Consider the following 26084-nt stretch of genomic DNA (forward strand, 5'->3'; position numbering starts at 1 on the left):
GGTGAGTAGAACATGATGTAATAACGTAAAATCAAAGGCCCAATGTAAAAAAAAAAAAACAAAAAAACGACGTTTCCCTTTAAGGCACCAAATACATAAGCGTGTATTTAAAGGTTAAAAAAGTAGATTTTGCATGATATGTCCCCTTTAAACCTTATTGACTTTGTAAGAATCGGCCAAACTACAGAGGCCAAGAGGTTCAAATGCACTGTTACAACCCCTTCTAAAGGAGAGCTGAAAAGAAAGTACAATACCTGAACTCCCGGGCTAACCACAAAACAAGGAAAAAACAGTTAAACAAAAATGGCAGAGAACCCCTGCCAGTTTCCACTGTGAACAGAAAACACTTTAGTTAGCCAATTATTCAACATGAATCACACATTAACACTCAGCCTACAGACAAAATCACTTCTGATCAAGGCCCAGGGAATAAGAGAAAGAGAAGGGGCCTGCATCTCTGGTTTGAAACTCTTTATGGGGTGGCGGATGAGCTTCGACACATTGCACCTATTCCAGCCAGGTAGACCCGAAACACAAAGAGAGAGCTCTCTCATGAAGAGAGCCCCTAGAGGTCAGTGACCGTAACATGCACTTAAACATATAAGTGCAATACAAACACACAAATGAGGTTAGCCATGACAAAATGAGGATAGCAAATCTGGCACTGTTTATGTATTTGAATCGTATATGCACATCTCTACCACTGTACCTACCAAAGAACACCCTTTTCACTTGACATGCACCTGCAAAAACCACAAAAAAAACCCGAAAGTGGACATCAGAGTTGCAGTCACAAAGATATTACATTTATGGTGGATTGCAGATCTTGCTCCTCTACAGTCCACACAAACATCTCTCTTCACTCCCGGGTTTGGCTCTTTACTTCTGTGGCAGCTTTGCTGCCCTTTACTGACATAGCTTCACCACGCCTATTACAGCTGCTCCAGCTTTTCTTGCTTTCATCTTTTAATTTATATCTTTCTGTATTTCTTAATCTTCACCAGGTTATTTCTATTGCTTATATTTTTTTAAATTTATAATACAGATTAATAGGAAATTAAATCAACATTCTGTACATTCTGTTCTTATCCTCTTTAAAGTCAGATGGCTCTTAAATTAAGTCAATATTAATCTGGAGTTTCTAAACCACACTGTAGAAATGCTGTTGCACAACCAGTGGAAGTGCAAATCAAACAGAACAGCATATTTTTTTTATTTTACTCTCTCTAACTTGTGTTAGAGGCTTCGTATACAAGAATGATGGTGAAAGTGAGCCAACACAGTAAATCTGCAGCTGTAAACCCCTAAAAGACCAAACAATGCCAAAATGCTCCCCAGAGGGAAAGAGGAATTGCTGGTTGTAAATATGATATGAACCTCTTTTTTAACATAGATTTTTTTTCTCTTATTGCCATTGTAGAAACACGATACAGGCAGCAATTGTATTAAAACTTTGACCAATGTACACAAGTACTTAGAAATTATTATTTTTTTATTATTCCACATATTATCAGAGATACTAATATTAGTCACGATTTCCAAAACTTTGAGTTTTATTAAGTCAATTTGGTTTATTACGGGTTGGTGGGTTTTCTAATTGTATGTTGTACCAGTTTTACATAGTAGTATATGTTCCTTGGTTCCTCAGCTCTCACTCAGCTGTTCCTGGTTGCCTTAATTAGTTGCTTAAAAGACATTTCAACCCTTTTTCTTTTCTTAAGCCACTGTAATAAAATTCAGAATTAAATTATGAATGACATTTGATTGTATTTGTGACTTTTTATCTTCAAAAGTCATAAAAATGGCTTATGTAAAACAAGACCAAAAGCTGTATTGGTACACATCATTGCACTATTGTTTTTTTTTTTGTTTTGTTTTTTCCTGCAGGTTAAACTGGTACATTGCACAATGTAGACTATAAGTCCTACTACGTTTTTTTTGCCTCAGTCATTGAAACTTGGGCATAGATGGATCTTCCTGCTAATGAATTTCTAACATACATTAGAGTTAGGTTTGGAATGAGTATATTAGGCTCACAACAAAATTCCAAACTAAACACTATTGAAAATGAATAGACTATGCCTCTAAGTCAGGTCCAAGAAAGAAAAAAAAGAGGCACAGATAGAGAAATGAAAGCCCTGATTTATAATCCATACCTAAAAAATTCAAACTTGGGCTTCAAAACCATTAAGGTTTGTAAAGTAATCAATAAAATCAAATTTCAACTCTTACAGTATTTCTTAAGTTAATGTAAGTTTTTATTGGAACCATTATGTTCAGCTGTCCTACTTATACCAAAGTATCCCACTTGCATTTATCATGCAGCTGAAGTTTTAAAGCACGTAAACAAGGTGACAATAAAATGTTACATGGATAAAGGAGAGCCAAGCAAACACTGAGGGAAAACTTTAAACATGTTTGTGCAGACAAAGACGCATTAAAAACAAACATAAAAATGAGATGGGAGCCAAGAACAAGGGAAAAGATCAAGTGGGGGCTGATAGAAGGAAAAAAAAAACAAGAGAAAAAGTGGTTTGAGATACACATAAAGCAAGGATGATGCAAGTAGAAAGATAGACTGTTGTTGTAAAATGTAGATATAGACCCTAGGGAGCAAAGAGAAAAAAGCAAAAGGAATCAGAAAGAGAGAGAGAGGAGGAGGAGAACGAGGAGTAGGAAGAGCTAAAGAAGAGGGGAGGGGAGGAACGAGGCGAAGGGATTACCAGAGTGAGGAGAGACAGAGAAGCAGCAGACAGCAGTGGCGTGCAGAGCGCAGAATGCAGGCTGGTCACTGACGCTGCAGCTGTTGGACCAAACAGACACATGCACGGACTCACACACCTCTAAGGAGTGTATGAGGCATGCACACGCTGCTGCCTATGGGAACACACACACTGGAAGGGTACCAGAGAGGAAATACAGAAAACCCCTGAGCCTGAGGAGATATGGAGAGCAGCATGTTCTTTGGTGAGTCTGTTTGTGTTTTTTGAGTTGAACTCCTTCCTTTAGGTTGCTGGACTTGTTCAGGACACCAGCAACTGGAACAGTGGAAACACTGGTTTCTATTAAAGGAAATTAGCATAAAGTTGTTCACCTAGGCAACCTTATTTTGTTTTAATCCCAATGTGTAAGCTAAGTGTGCTCCTTCAAACCTGCACTATCAGAAGACATGCCACTTTCCTCTACATGTAAACCGGATCCAGCTGAGCCTCTATACTTGTTCTGGACCCAAGTGATGGATCTGAGCAGATGTTGCTGAAAAGATCAAATTGGTCTTTTAGGGCTTTTTAAAAAAATTGCTGAAATTCTGTGGGAGATCTTTTCAAAATAAATGCTATTTTTTATTTTTGTGAAAAAGATGGGTAGAAACATGTCTTTATACCACAAACCTGTCAAGAAAGTCCTGCTTTTTTATTCTTGGATTTTCCACTTCCAGCAACAGTCATGTATCTGAGATAAATTTCAGGTTCTTCTCTCATTCATTTATCATCCACACTCTATAGCTGCTTTATTACATACACCTGTTAAACTGCTTGTTAACAGATACTGAGAATCAACCAATGACACGGCAGCGCCTCAGTGCATTTGGACATCTAGCATACAGTGAAGAAAACTTGCTGCAGTTCAGTCCATGCATCAGAAAGGTGAAGAGAACAGATTTAAGTAATTCAGAATTTTGCATAGTTTTAGGATTCATTGAACTTTACACTTATTCCCTTGTTTTATTATATTTTGGTCTATTCTCCAGTTTTTCCATTCTTCTATGCATTGTTATTTACCCATTCATTTTTGCAAGGTCGTAGGGGAGCTGGTGTCTATCTTCAGCGGTCATTGGGTGAGAGGTAGGGCACACCCAGGACACATCATTAACCTATGGCAGAGCAACAAAGAAACACATAAGACAACCGTACACAACTTAACACATAAGGGCAATTTAAGAGATACCACTTAGCAGTCATGATTTTGGATTGTGGGTGGAAGCTGAGAGAGCCCACTCGTATAGAAAGAACATGCAAGCTCCATGCAAAAATATTTTAGGCAGAGATTTAAACTCAGTACCCTTTTCTTGCACGGCATCAGCTCTGACTGTCTCACGAGCCCCTTGTGTGCTCATTCCATTACAATTAGTCATTTTTCCTCTGCTCATCCAGACATGCTCCTCTCACAGGTGCAAAGAATTCAGTATGTTGCACTTACCTATTCCTCTCTCCAGTATCCGGAAAGTATCCGCAGCCCTGCACTTTTTCCACATCTAGTTAAATTACAACCTTATTCCAAATGGCAATGCATCCATCTCTTGCCTCAAAATCCTACACACGACTCCCAATTATGTCAATGTGATTTTTTTAGTGTTTAAATTGCTGTAAACTGCTTTAAAATAGAACCACAAAAGGATACAATTGGAAGGCAGTCAGACTTTTGCTCTGGTGCAAGCCAACACAACTGACAAAGACTCTTGGATAGGTATGGAAACATCCTAAGAAAAAAAAAAGAGCTTAAGTCTGGTAGCCTCCAATTTAAGCCTGTTTCGGGGTTGCAATAACCCAGAATTTGCACAGGCATTAAAAAGAAAAAAACAACAACAAATAAATCACATCTACTTACTGTACGAATTCATGGCCTTTGCAAACAATTATAGCCTCATGTCCTTTGAATATGATGTCATAAGCTAAGCACAACTATCCATAGTCAGTTTTAGTCATTCATCTTTGCAGTACATTTAAAGCAGCACCATGTTAAGTAGAATATGTCTATGCAAACCAATTTCCAGGTCTCAACAGAGATGTCTGTAGTGACATTCGGGGCATTCTGGAGCAAATTTCCATACAGGATGTCTCTGTTCATTGCTAGATTTATCTCTTCATCCTGACTAGTTTGTTATATCCTAATGGTGAAAAACATCCACATAGAACCCTGCTGCTACTACCTTGCTTTACTGCAGAGATGTTATTGGTCTGGGTGACAATTTGTACCTTGTTTCCACTAAAGACCTAGCATTTACACCAAAGAGTTTGGATTTTTGTCCCTTCAGATCAGAGAATTTTATTTTTTGTTTTCTAACAGTCTAGGCTTGTCTGCATTTTTCTGAAACTTCTGATCTCCTGGGATCATCCATAAAACCATCTCTAAGCATTACAGAGAATAGTTAGAAATACGAAATGAGCAGCAGTTGTGTGTAAAAAGTACCTCTGTGATGGTTATGGTCAGATGATAAAAAGAAAACTGCAAAATGTGCATGTCCACAGGGTACCTATATTCTGATAGCTATTCCATGACATAATGCATCAGTCGGCAATGTTGACAAAAAGCATAAGAAATGTTTCTCACACCTTGTTGATGCTTTGCTTCAAACAAAAAAAGAATGCAGAAGGATGTTTCAACTGTTATTAATACATAGTGAATATTGATAAAGTGTCCTTAACACTGTGCATCTCATTTACATTGAGATTTTACCAACTGTTCTTGCTCAGGAATGCTATACAGGAATTACTGGCAGTGAAAGCCTCTTGAAATTCCCCGTTGAGAAAGGCCTCTTCCATTAGTTGATATGGAGGACACTAAAGGAGACTTTGGAAGAGTTAATGCAGCTCCCACTCAAGTACTCTTCTCTCAGCTGGCCCACATCTGAGGAATAATTACACAGTGATCCGGATTTCTAAAAGAAGAGGGTGATTTGTTAAATGAAAGACTTTTTTTTTCTAAGGGATTAAAGTGATCCAAATTTATAGACCATGGTTTGTAAGAGGGAGACGGATTTTCTCTTGTTATGGTATACACAGAGGATGAGTAGGATCGAGTGAAACGGAAAAGAGAAGCTTATAAAGGAATGAGCTGTCAGGTGCAGAGACAACTCCGGCTCTTTGAGATCCACTGCCGACGCTGCTCAGGTGTGAAACTGCTGGAAGTGTAGAAAAGTGAAAGTGGTGCAGTTCTGTTTGGGTGCTTCTAATCCAATAAGATAAAACGAAGGGATGAAAACCTCCCTAACTTTAAACAAAAAGAACACTTCAAAACGGATTTTTCTGGCTAGAGAGGTTTGTTTTAATTTGTGTTTCAGTGCCATTTTATCTTTAATGCTCAGCGTAGAACACAACAAAAGGATAGTAAAGGTCACCGCCTGGATGTGTGCATCATTTTAGCATTTATGAATGCACTCCCGAAAGCTCTGCAGGGAAAAATAGACGCTATCTCCTAAAAGATTAATAACACTGTTTGGTTACCAGGTCTGCATTGCTCCTGTTTAAAAGCTTCTGTTTGAGTGATTTATATCAGACCTCTGAACTCTTTGAAATAGGAGCCCCAACATTGAGGGAAAATGGAAAACAGATCGGAAAGAAACTTTTCACACATTAATAGATGGCCAAAAAAACATTAGCGAGTACATTAACCCTAAAAAAAACCAAACTCAGAATTAATGCTCAGCAAATTATATTTTAAAAAAAGTTTTAGGTCTAAACTTAACATTTTTTTCTTGCTTGATGAATGTACACTTGCTGATTTCCTACCCTGTATGAGGAAAAAAGCTTTGCTTCATCTGAGTAAAAGCATCCCTGGCAGATGATGATGTGTCCTTCATTGTACAGTGTGGGAGATCTTTTATATCATATACAGTATACGATGTAAAATGCAGAGGTGAATTTCTCCAGTGTGAGATCAATTAAGTTCAATTATTATTATTATTATTATTATTATTAATTATTTGAATTCTTATGATTTGTAAAATATCATTTTGATTATTGCAAACACTCTGCAAACTTTAGTCAAATTATGCAACTTTTAAGTTACTTTAACCTCCTTATATGAGTCATCCGATTTGGTGTGGCTGTTGTCAGGTTTACATCCAAGAGCTGCTGAATAATACTTTTAAAAAGGTAAAAGTGACAGGCTGTGCACACTGACACAAACAGACTATTGCACCTTATATATTACTTGTATCTTTCCTTTTAGCAGAGTTATACATTTTATTCTGATTTTACAGAATATATGTAACCCATCCTTTTATTATGCCAATTTTATATAGCACTATCTTACATCTTGAAAAGGTGGAAACATTTTTGAGAAACACTGCATTCTGTTTCTTTTAAAGAATTAATTGCATATTTAAAGAGCATTTACAAAAGCACAGTCTGTACATTTGGTTTTTGGGAAAAGTGGGAAGTGTAGAGGTTGATTAATCATCTAAAAAAACTCAGCAGGTACCAGCCTTCTGTAGACTGTCAGGGTTTCATTACAGACCTGGAGGAAATCAGTCCAACATTTTCTTTTATTTTCTCTTCAAGAAACACATCAATTGCGGGAGCCTGCTTAGTGGCAAATGTGTTTATTAGTAAGGTTTTTTCCTAGTGGCAGAGAGAGCAAATGTGTCTTAACAAACGACAGGACCAAAAAAAGATTTTTTTTTTTTTCAAAGCTGAATTTATCTAGTTTAGGTTAATTGGGAAATCTGTGAAAGTGTAGCTCTCAGAATGTTTTAAATCCACCCTTTGTTCATTTTAATAGGGGTGAAATGATTTTATCCCCCCTGCTTGAAGGGAAGCACTGATCTCACAGCATGTTAAGGGTCAGCGAATACAATCAGCAAGCTGCATGAAAACACAAAAAGCATTAATCACATAAGGAACGTGGTCGGCATGTGAATGAGCTTCAGTAAAATTCAGATTTATCTAATAATTGGATTTGTATTTGCCGAGGGAAATGAACATGCTGCGCAAAAGCATTCTTTTTATTATGAGTTGCTTTGCCTGCGTGGACTCTCAGCCTCTCCAGACTGATCTTATCCAAGGAGCCGGCAGGTTTAGGACAACGAGAGGAGGTGGAGGGGAGCCAGCCAGTGAGGATGATTAATTATTAATGCCATTCAGCGTCCTCCACACATCATTTTTACTTTCCTGCTCTCTTGAAGCACAACCGCAGGAGGAAAAATGGATACACAGATTCTTAAGGAGGGGAAGCGCAGAGAACAGCTTAAGTTGGAGGCAATTTTTTGATACAGTGGCCAAAAACACCCTGTCCAACATTCAAAAATACTGTAAGTGATGCATCATTAAATGCAGCCTCCAAAAGAAAGAATAACCAAAGGCCAGTATAGAAAAGAAGTCAGATGTCATCTGAGTTCTGCAGCAGAACATTCCTGGGTGGCACAGATGTCTCCAAGAGCCGTGGGTTAAAATGCATCCACTTGTTTGTGTTTAGCTTGATTTATTGGAGCTATATTTAATCAGTCGAAGCCCTGAAGCCTGATGACATGATGAAGTAAAGGCTTCATGAAATGGAGGGCTTGCATGTCCAGCAGACACACAGCTTCAGAGCATTTGAGCTGTGTCTCACAATTCAGTCTGACAGATCCAAAGTCCCTGTCACTTGGGGTTCATTTTCACTTACAGCAATTCCTTAAGCAAAAAATGGCTCTTTAGCAGTTGAATTTACATAATAGGTTTTTGCTTTTGTAGAGATAGCTTATTGTGGGATTATCAGGTTTGTTTTGGCAGAACGTTGATTCCTGTTGAGTATGGAAATAATGCGGTCGAGGCCTCCAGCAGTTATTTGCTGTCCTACCAAAACAGTATGCAAAAAGGTATTAAAATGTATGTGACACTCAATAATTACTCTGTTTATTCAGACTGTTAATTAGAGCAGCATCATGATAGCTTCTACATTATTAACTGATTAGAATTTCTGTTTGCAGAACTGTGGACAATAAAATTCTTTTCGTCCAGTGAAACCGTTTACAGAAGAGAGAAAAATGAGATTGTAAAAAAATATGGTATAAGACAGAATAGAATAAGTAAAATTAGTAAATTTACAACCAACACAGTAGAATTACACTGTTCCCATGTAAATAGTATAAAATAAGAATAAAATAAGATAAGGAAGTTATAACAATGGCCATTTACTAGGGTCAAATAACAAACAAATACAATAAATTAATTGAAAAATACTGAAATCTGAAGGGGAACAGGGGAGAAACTAGAAATATTATTGATGAACCCATATTAGTGGGACAGCCTCTATTTTTATATTAGAGCTGTCCTTGCTGGTAAGGCAAGGTACTGTAAGCCTGAGGACCTAGATGAGGTCAAAGGAAGTAATGGTGTCTGGTGAGACTGCTGCCAGAAGATACAGGGGTCCACAAGCAGCTTTACCATTACATTAATTTACCTTACCATTAATCATTTTTAAACCTAACAGCTCTCATCAGTTCATTAGCAGATGACCTCAAAAGCACAACAAAAAAATAACAATGGCTGGGTATCAGGGCAGTATAGCCCTTTGTCAAGTGAAAGGACCCCAAAGCTCTTTAAACTATGTTCAATAATTTACCAATTCGGGCACACACACACACACACACACAGATTGATGGGGGCAAACTACATTGTAGCCACTGCTGCCCTGGGGCTCACTGACAGAAGCAAGACTGCCATACAGGCCTCTGAACACCATCAGCAGGTAATACCGGGTGAAGTTTCTTGCCCAATGGCAGAACGACTGAGACGGACGGAGCAAGGTGTCAAACCAGCCATGAAAAAAAGATCATGAGATGCCAAAGATAAAAACATCCATGAAAAGCCAAGCTGTGAGATTAATATCTAAGGAGAGTCTGATTTCTCAGAAGGAAAAGAAAAAAATGTCCAAATATTCCAATGTGTTTTCCTGTGTCCTTAACAAAATAATGTTTAAAATATGCAAAGGCAAACATTTTAACACCTCAACCATACTGAATGTATTCATTGTATATTTGGTGCCATTGACTGCATTAGAGACCGACAGCAAGAGTGCCCTATTCAGTGACAAGACAGCTCTTACTGGTCAATTAGGCAATGAAGAGATGCTTTGGAAGGTAACATAATATTCTGAGATCTCCTCTTCACTTGACCTTTAGTGCTGTGTTTGTTTTTTCTCTGCCTCACCTCGATTACTTTTGTTTCAATCACATCAGGATAAGTACTCCTAACAGGAAAATAGGCTGAAAACAAAACTAAAGACAGAATACCTTAACAGCTCAATCACACTTCCAAGAGGTATTTTAATGACGGTGACCTGCAGACCTTTTAGAACAAGCCGACTCTTTATACAGACCCTCAATGTAAAGTAGATGACTGCTGGTGGAGCGCACTTGAAACTGACATGATTGAACTGAACAAACCCCAGTCGTTAAAATTTATGTCCCCATTCTTTCTCAAAACCATGACAGTTCTTGACTGAGAGGCCGTCTGTTTTTCCATCTGTGTTCTTTTCTAAGAGTTTTAAGTAGTCCAAGGTGAGATGAGTGCTCTAATTTCAAGGTTAAAGTTCAGTTTAAAACCAGTGACTCGTCTTCCTGTTCTGGCTTATTTTTCTGTCCCTCTTTTAGTGATGACAGATGTGTAGGATTAGGAGACCTACTTGAGTGTGTTCATATGTTTGATCATACCAGCTGGATTATGATTGTTGTGTTACCTTTCCCCGCAGGGGACAGAGAATATAAACAGAATACAGATCAAAATACTGACATAAATGTTTTTTAACCAAAAACTCAAAAAAGCGCCAGAGCCATCAAACTGCATGCATATAATACTACACATGCTCACCACAACTACAGCACTGGTACTGCTACTTGACACATCAGCAATGACCCAGGGATAAAACCTCTTTGGAAGTCCATCTTAATCGTGTTTGGCTTAACTAGACAAGTTTAAAGGGACAGTGTGTATCAAATGTGGCTTTTTATTTGCAAAAACAAATTATTGATTTAATAAATACATTTTCATTTTAAGTCTAACAACATCATATCAGAAATTATAGTTTTTTCAGATGTTAGGGTTAGTAGTTTATAAATACATTAAGGGGGGTGCAACCAATGGTAGACGCCATGTTGCGTCGCTATCAGTTTAGCTGAAAGAGCACAGATACACATTTTACCTGTATCTGAAAACATGTTAGGGTTTAGGGAAAGGAGTTTATGATAAGCAAAAACAAACGTAGATCATTCCGTCTTCCACTTTCTGTTGCAAAAGCGGACCATCCTTACTCTTTGTACAGGTATAGACAAGAGAAAAAGCCAAAAAAGGAAAAAAAGTAACAGAAGAAAACAGGAGTCTAAATCAGTTCAGCTTTTTCCAGGTGGAGTCAATTTATGAGGAGCGGGGCTTCATTCAGCTCTGTTTTCAAAGAAATGATCCATGTGTTTCACTGTTTACTTTAGCTGATTTGATAATGGTGACGGAGATTGATCTGTGTCCTCCATTCTGAAAGAATAGAATGCCGCTCTCCAGCTTCTGTACAGTAGTAGGACTAACATAGAGAGGCAAGTCTGTAATTTGTAGTTAATTCAGTGCACCACTAGGTGGGGGTAAATGTTATACACTGTCCCTTTAAGGTGCATATTAGGTAAACTTTTGTCATGCACTTCATGAACATCTGACACCACCATTTTCCATTGGGAAATGTACTTTTCACATTTCACTGATCTGACATGTGTCTTTAATGTGCCTTGAGAGACCATAGCTCAGTCGGATGCCACAATGGAGCACTTTAACAATGGTGAGAAATTTAGTCTTTAAATGGGCTGCCTCCAGAGATTGCAAGGATACTGTTAATCTGTCTTAAAATATATGTTTGTGGTTTGGAAGAAAATCAGCACTTGGTTGACAAGTGACTCCTTCTTCAAAAGCGTGTTTGTGACACAGATGTCTATTAGAAGTTTTGTTTCTTTTAAATCTACAGCTTTAATTTTTTCACTGCCTGGCCTCCTTATAACCTGCTAGTATAGGTTTAGTTCTTCTTTTCATCTTTCACTACATTTTAAAGGTAATGTGTGTTTATCTTTCTCTATATCTATCCATCCATCCATCCATCCATATATTTAATAGTCTGTTAATTTGAAACGTGAAAATCCAACCCTGAATGACTAGAAGACCTATGAATGTGGTGGTCGCTAAAGGTGGAAAGAAAGTATCCACATTGGCTGAAGAACCACTTGGGTAAGATGCATCCTTCCAAGAGCAACAAAAAGGGCTAAAACACCCTTTGCAAATGCATACTTGGAAAAGAAAAGGAAGGTAGTTGCAAGACAAATTACATCATATCATATAGTGTTTGCATTTTGCAGCAAAAAGAAAGAAGGTGGCATGTTGAGGTCATTATACCCACCGCCCAACATTAACACATGATCAATGAATGTTCGTGCACGATTTGCATTAGCAGGTTTTAGTTCACTTTGAGTTTTCTCTGTCTGTTAGCAGAACCACACATACGAGGTATAAACCTCTTCCACTTATTTGGACCTAAGTAAATAAACTACATGTGTGAAAATGGCCCTTGCTACAAATTAACATAAATACAACATAATCAGTGGTTTGGAGAGACCAAACCACTGATTATATTTAGAGCAGTGGTAAAAAAAAGAGGTGTTGATACAAACTTCACAAACCTGACTCAGTCACATCAGTTCTGTCAGCAGCATTATAAGAAGCTTATGAAAAGAGGCCCAAACCCCAAATAATAAATTTAGAAATATAATTCAACACAATTCAAAAGAAATGTTTGCAAACTTCAGTTTCTGTGTTTGATTTCAGCTGTACATCTGAAAAAAAAAAAACTGTATTTCATATTTGCATCAGCAAATGGAGCACTTTAGAGCTAGCATGAAAGCATGCTGGTCTTAATGTTCCTTTGAGACATGAGTAAAAAAGATATGCAAACATTGATATCAGCATCAAGAATTAGAAAAAGAAAACAGAATTCAAACTTTATCTGCTTATATGATGCCTCTACTAATGTGTCAGGGAAAACGAGACTTTATTTTGACATGTGGTTCTTCGGTGGAACAAATCAGCGTCATGTGATGTTGCCGGTTAGAGAAAAAGAAAAAAAAAATCCCCCAACCTTCGCCGTGATGGCATGTCAGATCTCATCCGTCAGTGAGAAAACCAAACACGACCTCATCAGACAAATCCACATGTCAGATGGCTTCAGATGAACTTCTCACATCAGAGTGGCTGTGTTTAGACGAGCTGGTTTCGACTATGTGATTGGCTCTGATGGACGGCTGATTTGGCTGTTAGCAAGGTGAGGCGAGCCTGAGGGGTGACGTCAGTCCGGCAAAGCGAGTGATGGTGATCGGATGATCCCTGCTGAAGGACATGCTTTGTTAAACTTGATACTAGGTCGTGTCTCCACATGAAAGACTGCATGTACACTTTTTCCAACAGATGGCAGCGCTCCGGCGACTGGAGCGGGAAGCATGGGATGGAGTGAGAGAAAGAAGGCTCGCAGTTTGTGGTTTCTCCCAATTCTCTGCTTGTTTTTATGACTTTTGCTTTTTATTTACCCCTAACCACTGCCTGGGGAATGAAACGTGGCAAACATTGTTTTTATTTGTCTCATGACACTGGTTTGATGCCAGCGCTTTGGAGCCTGCTGGCCCAGAGTTTTGCTGTTGTTATGTGCTGTGATAAAAAAAAGAAAAAAAAATTCTCTGGTTTTCATTATAGCTTTGTGAAATAGCTTCTTTAATTCATAATGTTTTGGAAGGCAGCGGCAGTTTTTTTCTGCCATTTTCTTTTCAATCCTGACGTGTTGAAATCAGCCCTGTCCTGTTTCCAGCTAGTGGTTAGGAAAGCACTCTGCTGGCGTGGCACTCTCACATGACAATAAAACTGGAGTATTTACTTTTGTTTTTCCTAGAGATGTGTGGCCCAGGCCTCTCTTACAGTTGAATCATCATAGAAGACTCTGTGGGGTTTCTCCACTTCAGCCCTTAAGGACAATTTCAGTGTCCTATTTCAGAGAAGAAACAATCAACACATGATTCACCTGCAGACCCAACATCTTATCTCATCAGCCTGAATGCACCTTGAAATCAATGCTGTAGTTACACTTAAAATATATATACAGTCATGTGGCCATTTTATTAGACTACACCATTCATTTAGTCAATTTATTGTTCTAAAGGTATAATATGTAAACAGTACAATCAATAACAACAACAAAACAGATAACTATATATTGCACACACAGCTAGTGTTTTGAAAAAAAAATGCAACCCTTCAAATGCCTACAATAACGTCTTTAAAATGGATTGCTCTCAAGAGCTCTGTCATTTCCACCGTCGTACTGTCATCTTGAGCCACCTGTGCGCCAAACAAAGTGAAAGTTCCCCATGACAAAAAAATAAAGGTATTTAAAATCACAGACCACAGACACCGTATAGATACTGGTAACGCCCAGAGGTCCAAATTTTTTCAACAACAGTGCACAGAGAGCTTCCCTGAAGGGGGTTTTCATGGCCGAGCTGTTACATCCAAGCATTGCATCATCATATGAAATGCAGAGCATTGAATACACTGATGTAAAGTACTTGACTGCAGAGCACAGATTATTTCTATAGAGTGATTTTTGATGCCTCCTTGCCGACCAATCTTTCTGCTGAACCTGGGTTTTACATTCACAGGAAAACATCAATTGCCAGAATACATTTTGACAAGTGCAAAGTTGGGAAGGGTTTGCTAGAGAGGGAGCCACTTAAATGTCCTGACTACAGCTAGTGGCGACAGAGAAACTGCCAGACAGCTATAACTGGCAGAGATGGGTAACCATGGTCCAGAAATGAGAAACGCTGCCATTGTTTTCTTTCATCCTGTTTACATAACCCAGTGATTGGCTCCCAGTCTGTGTTGTAGAGCTAGATATGCAAATAGTTGGAAATATTCTCTGTAGATGGTTTTTACTTTCTGGACCTGGATTAACCACCTCTAGCAACTGGGACCAGATGGTTTGAAAACAGCCTACTGGTAATGCCCCATTAGAAAATGTACAGTCCCTGAAGATGGGAATTACTGCAGTCACTTCTCTATCCTTTGGAAGGAGCAGTGATTTATAGACCTCAGGTTGGTCTGTATTTGAATTATTTATAGAATAAAGATAATACTGTAAACATTTTTGCAATCATGGGAATTTGAGGCTGATTTCATTTTTTTTTTGCAATCTCAATATTGGAGAAACTAGTTGATGTTTTGACGGCAGAGGCTCTACTTTATCTAGGAATCAAAATTCTTGAAAGGAAGAGATGAAGTTTTTTTTTAAACAATCTGCTATATACTGTACTCAGCACAACCTGAATGCTATTTAACTGTATTTTCTCAAAACATGGCTTCCAGCACCAGTACCGACATCAATAGATGTTCAACAAGGAAAATACATCTATGGATTACTCTCAGATTTAAAACATTTTAATGAATAATTGTTTTTAAACCCCATCCTTCTCCTCCTCCCTCTACATTCCTGACCAGCATTTCCATGATAATGGATTTGATAACTGCAGCATATCCCACATTTTTGCTGTGCTGTGGGAAACTTGTCATTCTGTAAATGACCGTTTTAACTGTGTAAAACTTTTATATTTCAACAACATAATATTAGTTGTTACGAGGGAGTTAAAGCAAATTTAATGCAATTATTTGTTTGACAAGACTACAGATAGTTCTGAGAGTCCTATGTATATATTTTGAATATAACCATGGGATATGGTGATTTTAAAGAAGGGGGCAGCTTCATGCTTCAAGTTTTGTGGGGAAGGTTTGCTGATGATCCTTACATTGAAAGAGGACTGCGCACTAGTCCTGTTGATTTAGTTTGGTTTGGAAGAAACTTTTAGATTGAGCAATGACCTGATTTCAACCTTTCGACATATTCGGAATGAGAAAAGCTCAGACTGCAAGCCAATATCTTTCATCCAACATCAGTGTCAGACCTTGTTAATTAACGTCTGGAAGAATGAAAATTATTCCAATAAACACTCAATCAACTAAATCTTATGGAAAACCTGCCCAGAAGCATTGAAGCTGCTGTAGCTGCAGACTATAGGAGAACATTATATAACACCTAATAAGCTAAAGGTTTATATCGGTGTTGGGGTAAAAAAAAAAAAAAAACACTTTTCACAGCAAAGTGTTTTCTATATATTTAGTTAGTTTTGGCTTTGAGCTACTAAAGGCAAACAATCATTTAAAATAAATATCTGAAACACCAAGTTAAAGTAAAAAAAAAAAATGTATTCACAAATGTCAGAAAACTTTAAATTATGACCATCTTATCCTCTATATGTGAACCCAATACCTTGATGGGGCTAATTTTGCATGAATCACTGCATCAAAGCAATCTGCTATAGGAGGATCGACCTGTGGTTGAACTGGATAGCCAGTTTTGTAGCTTCTAAAAAAATTAATAAACTTTAGCATCCCAGTGGAAACTTAAGCAGCTCAGTCAAAGTAAATCCATCACTGCACATAAAGCTGTTAGAAGCCAAAACAGTTTTATTGGAATACAAAGGTTTTGTAATGATATTGGTGGATTATGAAAAGAAAAGACAATCAAACATAATTTAGAAATTATAGTTAACAATATTTTCTCTACTTAAGAAATAACTGTTTCTCAAGAGAAGATCATTGGTACTGTAAGATAACCTCAAGAGGAGTTATTTGTGCAACCATACCTGCATAAACTTTATCTAAAAAAGGCCATTTTCAGTTATGTGTGTAAGCTAATTACCTTCAAAACAAGCATTGTAGATTTTTATTTAAATGAGTGTTTTTGTGGCAGTTTACCAATCTTTAAGTAAGAAGGAAGCAACATTTCCTCTCTCCATTAAGTGTTGATCATGCTTCAGTCTTTGCAAGTAGCGGTACAGGTGATATGTTAGTGATTTACAATACAGTCAGTTTAATGCAGATACACTTTTTACATCCTGTTTAACCTGAGAAATAGAAGGTTTCCAGAACCAGAAGCAATCCTCAGGCTTAGGGTTGTTCGTTAAACTGGTAGATCTACCTCAAAAGTCTGTGCAAGAAGACAAAAATAACACAACTAAGCCCAAAGCCTTTCTGCAGGATGCCTGAGAGCAAATATAAAAACATCAAGTGAAAAATGAGCCGGCTACCAGACGTGTTTACAAGCTGTGATGGTTGTGAGGGGGATTGTCACTCAATACAAACTACAGAGGCATGAGACATGATTTTTCCCTTCATTTCTTTTTCTTATTTTGAAACGATGCCTAGTTGAATTTCCCTCCTTCTTTGACTTTGCAACATGATCTTTCATTTTATTTTTCTTTATTAAAAGAATATAGGTAACGCTATAAGCCACCTTGAATGACCCTCAGGCCTGTGTTACAATGTAGATGTCAAGAGACAGCCACCTAGAAAAATCTCTGTTTCACAGTGGATGCAGTCGTAAGCCTTAAAATGGCCTTCACTTACCTTTAGTTAAGGTTTCCTGTGGAGCAATCAAAAGCTGGTTGAATTTTTAATTTAATTTTTGATTATATATTGATGTCAAAGGCCAGAATCCAAAATGGCTAACCTGCTGCATGGTTTGATTTATGATACTTCAGGTTGTTGCCTGTCATCAGACAATGTTTTAGGATAATATGATAAACTGGACGAAAGTGAATATCAATAAGACAAGTAACTAGGTGTAAGAGCAATGATTTCAGAAAACTACTTCACTTGTTGATGCCAGATATTTCCTTACTCTGTTTGCAAACATTCAACCTTGTAAGACAGAAATAATCTCTTCTTATGAAGGTAATTTAAATTTCCTATATGAAAGTTTAATATACTAATATTAATATGTCTATTAATAATTTAGGAAAACATCCTAGGTTGATGTCAAGCCTCCGAGAGATTAATAAATAATGATAAGATCAACTGAGATAAAATGAAGACATTTTATCTCTTATCTTGCGATTAATAAAAGTATGCATCTATGAACTTAAAGAGTGTGGAGGACCCACAGACGACCTTAGACTAGGACCACCTAAAGCTTAAAAAACAAGAGAATTGTGAGATCAATCCTAAATTACACAGAAAGAAAAAATGGGGAAGAATGCAAGCCTGAGAAAATGATAAACTGTGAAGTAAGGTAATGGAAGCAGCAGCACCATGTGGTGTAATACATTCTCAGACTGGTGCACCTAAAAAAAATAATAATAATATAAATTACAACTACTGTATTGATATGTCGGGTATATACAGTATGTGTTGCTTGTATATTTTGCTCATTATTTCACAATAACTTTAAAAATATAGCAGATTTTATTCTAATTTTGAAAATTTTGGCATATTTAAATGTACAGCAGAGATTTGTCAACTCTTTGAAAAACTGATTTTCTTTAAACACATCTACTTTCCTAATTGCAAAAACAAGCGTTTTATCCAGGCTCTAGTTTCAGTTAAATCAGTTTGTGCTGTGAGCTTCACATGAATGTAAAGTCTTGAGTTGGCAGCCTGAGGAGCACAGGTGTTAAACAGCCGAAATGGCAGCAAATGGGATGAGAAGGGATGGAGACATTGATGACACAGATGACAGATTAAATAGGAACTCACTAAGGGTTTCATCGGATGTGAGTTTAAATAGATTTTGGCTCAGTCATCTTCCGTTGCTGCTGTCACCGGCTCACCATGTTGCCTTTGCTCCCTCCTGCAGGTAACACATGTCAAAATGGCCTCATGCCTACCCTGATGCGTCCAACTCTGCCCGCTGTCCAAACCTCGCTGGGCATGAAGCAGTTTCTCCCGATTCCGTTGGACACGGCGTCAGCGGTCAGCCTTTTCCCAGGATTTAACACGGTGAGTCTGATGTTCATCTCTCGGCATGCGGTCTGCTTGCTGCCTTTGAACAGCTGCTTCACTCCAAGGATTATCCTCCAACTGAGACCTAAAAAGGAGAGATGGCATTTTCCCCTTTAACATCTTTCCAACATAATTTTCATATCATATGATGTGCAGTTTATAATTCTCTCAAACACTATACATTTTTCATCTTTGTGTGAGCTGCAATAATTTCCTTAAGGCTAAAGCACAGAGCCTTGTCTGACACGTGTGTTTCTGCTTGTGTATTTTCATCTGATCATGTACAGGGTCATGGCTCTGTTTAAGCGTTTATTTAACATAGTGTTATGTGTATATTTTTCATCTGTTGCCTAAAGTAATCTTCTGTTACTTCTATTATATTGGTTGATAAAGGCAGTCTTTTTTTTGCCATGTCCCCTTTAATTCTTCAATGGACTTCTATAGGGCAATAGGTTTTCATATTTAGAAATATTTTATTCATAAACTCATTTACTAGTCAGATATATATTTTTTTTATTTTTTGAGTGCATATTGAAGATAGGGCTTCTGTTCTTCAGTGTACAGCAAGATATCAGATTTATTTTGCTTGTTCTTCTCTAAAATCAGTGAAGAGAAATCATCCCTGGTCCATTTCTGTTTGATGAAAGCTTTATGGTAATTTCCATAAAGGCACCTTTTCACCAGATTGGGACTTCTCTGTAATGTCACAACTCTGCCACAATATTAGATGGTTTTTGCAGGATGTGGTGACATTTTATTCAGCATTTTAACTAGTTGCACCGATGCAATTTTTTGGCCCCGATACCGATACCTGATACCTGGCTGGGCAGTATTGGCCGATACCATATGTTTGAAATTGATATGTGTGTGTATATATGCACACTACTTGCCGTCATGACTTTGTCAAGCTGCTGCATACCTTTGTGAAGCAGGATAAAGTCAATAAAACGTGAATCCAGTAGAACTTTTTATTGCCTACCTGGAAGGGGTGACAATAGTTGAACAAACTTTTGGCTCTCAAAATGGTATCGGTGCCCTATTTGTCGGTACTCGCTGATACCGATACCACCATTTTAGTGAATTATCTGGGCCCTGCCCGATACTGGTATTGGGGTCAGTGCAACACAAATTTTAACAATACTCTTGTTCCCTATAAATGGCCCAAACTGCAATAAAAAATAACCTGCCATGCTGTCTTCTGTTGATAATTGTGTTTGTTCCGTGCAAAAGAAATACTTTCCCTTTAGACTTGTATCTGGTCGTGGATCACATATCCATCCTTAACATGATATTTTTTCAGCAATCAATGAGTGCATAGAGGCAAATGAGTTCATTACTTACGTTTTTCACACACACACACAGAAAAAAAATTTTATTTCTTTTTAAGTCTTTTAAAATGCTACTTTGCTTGTGGAAAACTCTTAATTAACTGTTTGGCTCCATCAAATATAATAGGCACCCGGTATTCGCTGGTTTATGTTGAAGTTTTTTTGGTTTTTTTTTACCTCTAGTGTAATATGGCCAGTAGGGTTGCAGTGTTTATTACCTCTGCCAAGGTGGTTATGTTTTCATCTTTTCAAAATAATAATAAAAGTTATGGACAGATTTTGCTGAATCTTTCAGAGAAGGTGCGTATTCTGACTGGTAATGATCCAGATTACCATCTGGATGCAGGAATTTGACTGAATATAGCTATTAACTTAGGGTGAAAGTCAAAATATTGGAGGAAATTCTAGAGGGCTGTGCTCTCAAAGTGCTTTTCTAGTTTTAATATTTGTTAATCTATCTATTGATTATTTCTTTGATAAGTAGACTAATCACAATTTGTTTTTTTCCACATCATGTTTTTTTTTTTTGGTTCAGTTGTGATTTAGAATAAAGTGAGCGTTGCAAAGCAGGAAGGTGCCTCCTTGGCAGCCAAAAAGTACAGCAGGATGTTGGGCAGTGAATTTTTATCAACTGTATGTAATGTGAGAGTTGTGATGGTTGCAGGCAAGTGTAGATACAATTATGTGTCTAGTTTGGTCCAACATCTACTTTATCTTTTATATATTTAAAAGGTAATCCGAAAACATTATAATTTATTTGAAATGACTGTTTATTTACAGTCTCAAGTTAATCATAGCATTTGCGGTTTTAGGTTTAAGGAAAACTTTTCCCTTATATTAATATTTTGGAGTAAGCAAGCCAGAGTAACAACTAAAATTAAACAGAGAATCTGTGGATTGAGTTAAGCTAAAAATAGACTGAAAAAATCTCCCAAAGTACCAGTTGAAACCTACAAAAACTCTGTTTAGCAATTTTAGTCAGCACTGTAATGTCGTGCCATTAAAAGTTAAGGTTTTTAATCTTTTTTTTAAATCATTGTAATTCAAAACAGTCTTTTTCAAATCTCATATAAAGAGCTTTTAAAGACAGCCAGCCTGTTCTACCTTAAAAAGATGCATTTAATTTATAACCAGTGGGTCTTGTGGATTATGGGATGTTAATTGTTTATAACATTCAGTTCATGTAACCAGTGGCTTAAAAATGGCCACACAAATGTCTCTCCAAATCAACACTGCATCAAATGAATTAAGATAATTCTGGAAACTAAGTAAACATAATTTGTACTTAAGTAGCTCCAACATTACAAGAACTCTCCTGGCTCTGAAAACACTTTTGGTTCTTTTATTCAGAAGTTTAATAATGTTTTAATTCATAACTGAACTAATTTTGAATAAACTTATTCAGAAACTCTATTTAGTGGATACAAAAAAAAGCAGCCAGTATGGACAGGGATACACAGATATTAAATTATTGTACTAATTTTTAAAATAATGAGAAGTTTTGAAAAGCTGCTGGATTTATTAAATGTTTATGACTAGACAAAAAAAGACAATTTATTCACCTTTTTTTAAAGACTTTCTTAGATGTAAAAATTAAACATCGACTGATACAAAAACAGTGTTTTATGGCTTTGAATTTTGCTCCCTTTGAGCTGATAGTTATTCATTTTATTTTAATTTAAAACAGATACGTTCAGTTTTTATAGATTATTCCTAATCTTAAAAGACACTTTAAGGTCTTTTTTTTTATATATATATATATATATAATTATTTACGTCTGCTGTTGACTTTCTAACTATGAAAGTCTATTGAAACATGTGTGTAACATGAAGCTTCTTCAATATCCCTGGATTCATGACCGGTCAGAATTTCAAATGGAGCACTCAACCCAGAAAAACCTCTATTCATTGGTTTCTCTTTTTAAAAGTCTAAAGTAATCCTCAAGAAATTTGTGACAGACACCACAAGATTGTGTAAAGAAACACGACTCTTTTTGGAAAAAAAAAAAAAAAAAGTAAGAAAAAAAAGGAGATAAAAAGCTTTGAGGTTCAATTTAGCAGATCAATTTAAAAATCTACTGGGAAGCGAGGCTGAAATATGGAGCACAGCTGGTTAGAAGTTGGAAGGAATACAGAGATGAAAGGTGGGAGAGGGGACATCACAGAGAAATACCATGATAACCTAAGGATGATAGATTGTTTCTGTTCCATGAGAAAGTTCAGCTGTTAACAGCAGTCTGTCTGTATGCAGCAGATTTCTCTGCACATAATAGGGAATACACTGTGAAGCCTCCAAATGGTGCAGAGCTGATACAAGATTAACACAAAGTAATCACCCCTGGGTGTCAGGCGTGCAGAGACACTACACACACACCACCCTTAATCTTTCATAGTTACTCCAACTTTTCTTTCCCTTTTTGTCTGTTATTTCCTAAACTTTCCTCAGTTTCAGATTTACTAATCACCAGATGAATGCATTCGAGTTTGCTTTGCCTCAACACAGGTTTTAAACGGCTGCAACTAAAGTGCACATGAATGATCTGTTGCAAAGACGTGAGGTTAACAGGCTGGAAAAAAATTATCAAAAGCTGAAGCAGCCAAATCAGGTCATATAGGAAACATCAAGGTGGAGGAAAAAGAGTGTATTGCTACAGTATGTGGAGCGAGAGGAGAGCGAAGTTGGTAAAATACATGAAGCAACTGATTCTTCATTTGTGCGACTAAAGCAGCGTAGTGGATGTCGAAGATTTGCGATTGGTCTTTAATTGTGGACAGGAACCATGCAGCTGTTTGACTGAGCAGAGCAGATTCTGTGATTTACAGATCTTTCCATCTGCACTCCCCTCTGAAAGCAGACGCTTTACATCGGCTCAGATGAGGTCACATTTGCTTACGTGCCTCCAGGGCTCAATAAACATTTATGCTCCACTGTTTCAAAAAAAAAAAAAAGAAAAGAAAAGAAAAAAACACATGAGATTATGGCCTGATGATGACAGTTCTTCCATTAACGCCCCGCACAAATAAGAACACACTTAATCATAGCAAGATGCGTGCTATTAAATTCATTTTTCATGTGTGGCAAAGAGAAGGGATAAAAAACGTAGAAAACCACGGAAGCGTGTGCATGTCCGCACCTGCGTGAAATGAGAATAACACTGAAGTCTCTTGTTGAGGTTTTGCAGCATCTTGTTATGGGATGAGTGACTGACAAAATCAGGGAGTCCATGGCCAGAGGCAAAGAATGGATGTTTGTTCTCTTTTTCTAGCCGTCTTTTTCTTTTGCCCCAGTGGGGCGCCGTAACACAATAAAATGTTGCAGAAAATATGACCGTGAGCCACAGAAGAAAACTTGATGCATGTAAGTGCATGTGTAAAGAGAGCAATGGGGTGGAAAGCTTCTTTATGAGGAGTTTTCCGTTTGAAAAGAACGTCTGCACACGTTGGTATTCACAGAGAGCAGGCTGTGAGGATGAGGCTGCTTTGGTCTAGTCCTGTGTTCAGCTTATCAGCTGTTTCCTAGTCTTTTTTTTTTCCATTGACATGCTTTTATTTAATCTAAATGACCTAAATCAAGCTGTTATTTGTTGTTTAAATATGATATTGGTAATACAAATTTATTATGTTACACTGGGACAAAGATATAGGTAATTATTTAATTAATTCACATTTGTTCTGCTACATTGGGTCATGATATATTTTGCATAATCTCAATGATTTCGTCAAATAAACCTGACTAACCTGCACGTGTCACAATAGGGGTGGAGGTTTGACAGGAACCAAATGCAGACACAAAGCTTGAGGTGATTACTTAAATGTTTTAATGACAAAACTTTAACAGAAGCAAAAATCCCAAAATATAAATCCACAAAAAAATGCTAAAGACCAAGAATAATCACAACAAGGGGGCAAAGAAATGACGACAAACCAGCCAAGAGTGACTGAACAGGACGAAATTATATGGCAGAGAGAAACAAAGACCAGGCTAATTAGCAGATTGGGAGCAGGTGTGAACAGAGGCAAGAAGGGAGCTAGGGGAAAGGAGACTGACACAAAAAGGCAAACAGGAAATATCAAAAAATATATCAAATACAATCAAAAATACATAGAACACAAGAATGAAAAATAAGACTAATGAAAACTAAGATAAAACTAGAACAAAACCAAAACCATGACAGCACGGCAGTTTAACTGCAGAGCATCAACTCGCTCACAGCACAGTTATCCCTGCCAGGTTACCAATATCTTTATATCTAGTTTTAACATGAAATTGATATTTTTATAATTATTGCCACATTTTGTTATTATTCTATCTGTTAAAATATTTTAGTAGTTATGATTTATTTGTTTATTTATCAGATATGGCCAGATATTGCTGAGTTATTTCCTAATGAGCTAAAGTTTGTGGTAAGTTATATGTAGGAGTATTAGAACAGATGCATTTGCTAATAGGTTTGAAATTATAACCGCTGACAAAAATTTTAAATCATCTTAAAAACAATAGTACTCAAAATAGCTCAAAATATTTAATAGTCATTGACCAATCATTAAAACATGATGTGGGTCAAATTTTAGTTGTGTGTTTGAGCAAAGTATATATTATATATATTTATATATATATATATATATATATATATATATATATATATATATATATATATATATATATATACTGTTTGTGTTTGTTTTTTCTTTTATTTATAAAAGAATGTCTACCAGAGCACATGGCAGAGATGTAAGGCTACATTTTTATTTTTTACAGTTCACTTTAGGTTATTATGAAAAGAAATCTCTAAAGGAAAACCCAATAACCTGAAAATAACTGAAGTAGCATCTAAAATGAATAAAGAATTTAAAGGGTCAAAAAGAAGAAAAGGATGAATTTTTCTAAACCGTTGGTTCAGGGCAATAATTCATAAAATCCCAAAATAATAAATAGAATTTAAAGAACAAGGCCTTTTAGATATTTTTTTCAATGTTTTTTCTCCCACTTTCCAATAAATGCCTTCTTTACATCAGATTATTTACACCAGATTCTGATGTAGTTTAGGGTACCACAAAACTCGCTTAAATCGAAGACTACTAGGGTTTATAATATAATCTACTGTAAATGGTTTAATTATGATGGGATGGATTTACAAGCATATGTCCCATTTAAAGTAAGTTCCTGAATGAAAAAAATATTATATCTCAGCTGATTTTTCTAGCATTCATTAATTGCTTTTAAAAGTTTGAAAATTTCACTTGCTCCCATGAATAAAGTTAAACTGTGGTTGTCTTTGATTTATATTATAACATAAGTGAACTTCAGCTTCATACCGTGCTTCTTCCCAGGACTTTTCCTATCTAGAATATACATGTACATTTCTTATCAAAGTATTATTTTGTTTAATACTCTTCATTAACATTGTTTTTAGTGATCCTAGTGTGTAATACCAAACCAAAGTTATATTTAGGATTAATATGTTTGTAGAATTTTAAATATTTATTTAAAAAAAATATATAACCAGACATTATAGCAGCTCAAGAATTGTTTTATATTGGTCGTACTAAAAAAAGAACCTGTGGAAAAAAGTGATGAACAGGAAGAAATTGTTTGTCATACTGAGTGGGTGAGTTTACAGTAGGAAAGGATCCTGGTGGACTAGTGGGGTGTGGTTTTTGTTCAGCAGAGGGGAAGATGAATCAAAGCAGCAGATGAGGCCCATTAGCACAGCTGGGGGTTATTCCTAAATAGTTTTCATTCTTATTTCATGCAGTAATGTTTTGAAGTCTTTGAAGACAGTCGCACAAAGGCCAGAAAGCATGATGCCATCACATGCTGAAAACGGTACATCATTTCTCTCTGCATGTCCTCTGTATCTAAGACAGCATGAAACATGCTGTGTTTGGGGTTCTTTTTAACATGTGCACCAACCGTTTTTGTCTTTCCTAGTTTGGTCTGTACCACATGAAATCTAACAAAGCAGAGACTTTTGTATATTTGGTTTGAAATACAGTCTTTCATTGCATTAGCCCTGAAACATAAAACTTGCCTGCTGTATTTTACTTTGACATATGGGAGTAGTGATAAAGCTGGGGCACGTCATTATTTATTTAGTTGGTTACAGGCTAAAAATACCCACCGATACCTGCATCCAAAATCTCTCTA

At 36.8% G+C, this 26084-nt stretch overlaps 1 protein-coding gene across 1 annotated transcript in view; it reads left to right on the forward strand.

The window, feature by feature from the left end:
* The first annotated feature begins 2729 nt into the window (after positions 1-2729).
* LOC107082948 (zinc finger protein 385D-like) overlaps positions 2730-26084 on the forward strand; it is a 109559-nt gene continuing 86204 nt past the window's right edge. Inside the window, exons 1-2 of the mRNA XM_015371848.1 lie at positions 2730-2967; positions 18463-18605. Coding sequence (XP_015227334.1) covers positions 2946-2967; positions 18463-18605 — 165 coding nt within the window. The 5' untranslated portion in view covers positions 2730-2945. The remainder of the gene's footprint in view (positions 2968-18462; positions 18606-26084) is intronic.

This window comes from Cyprinodon variegatus, unplaced genomic scaffold (assembly GCF_000732505.1).
Source record: "Cyprinodon variegatus isolate N-32 unplaced genomic scaffold, C_variegatus-1.0 Scaffold66, whole genome shotgun sequence".
Taxonomy (NCBI): Eukaryota; Metazoa; Chordata; class Actinopteri; order Cyprinodontiformes; family Cyprinodontidae; genus Cyprinodon; species Cyprinodon variegatus.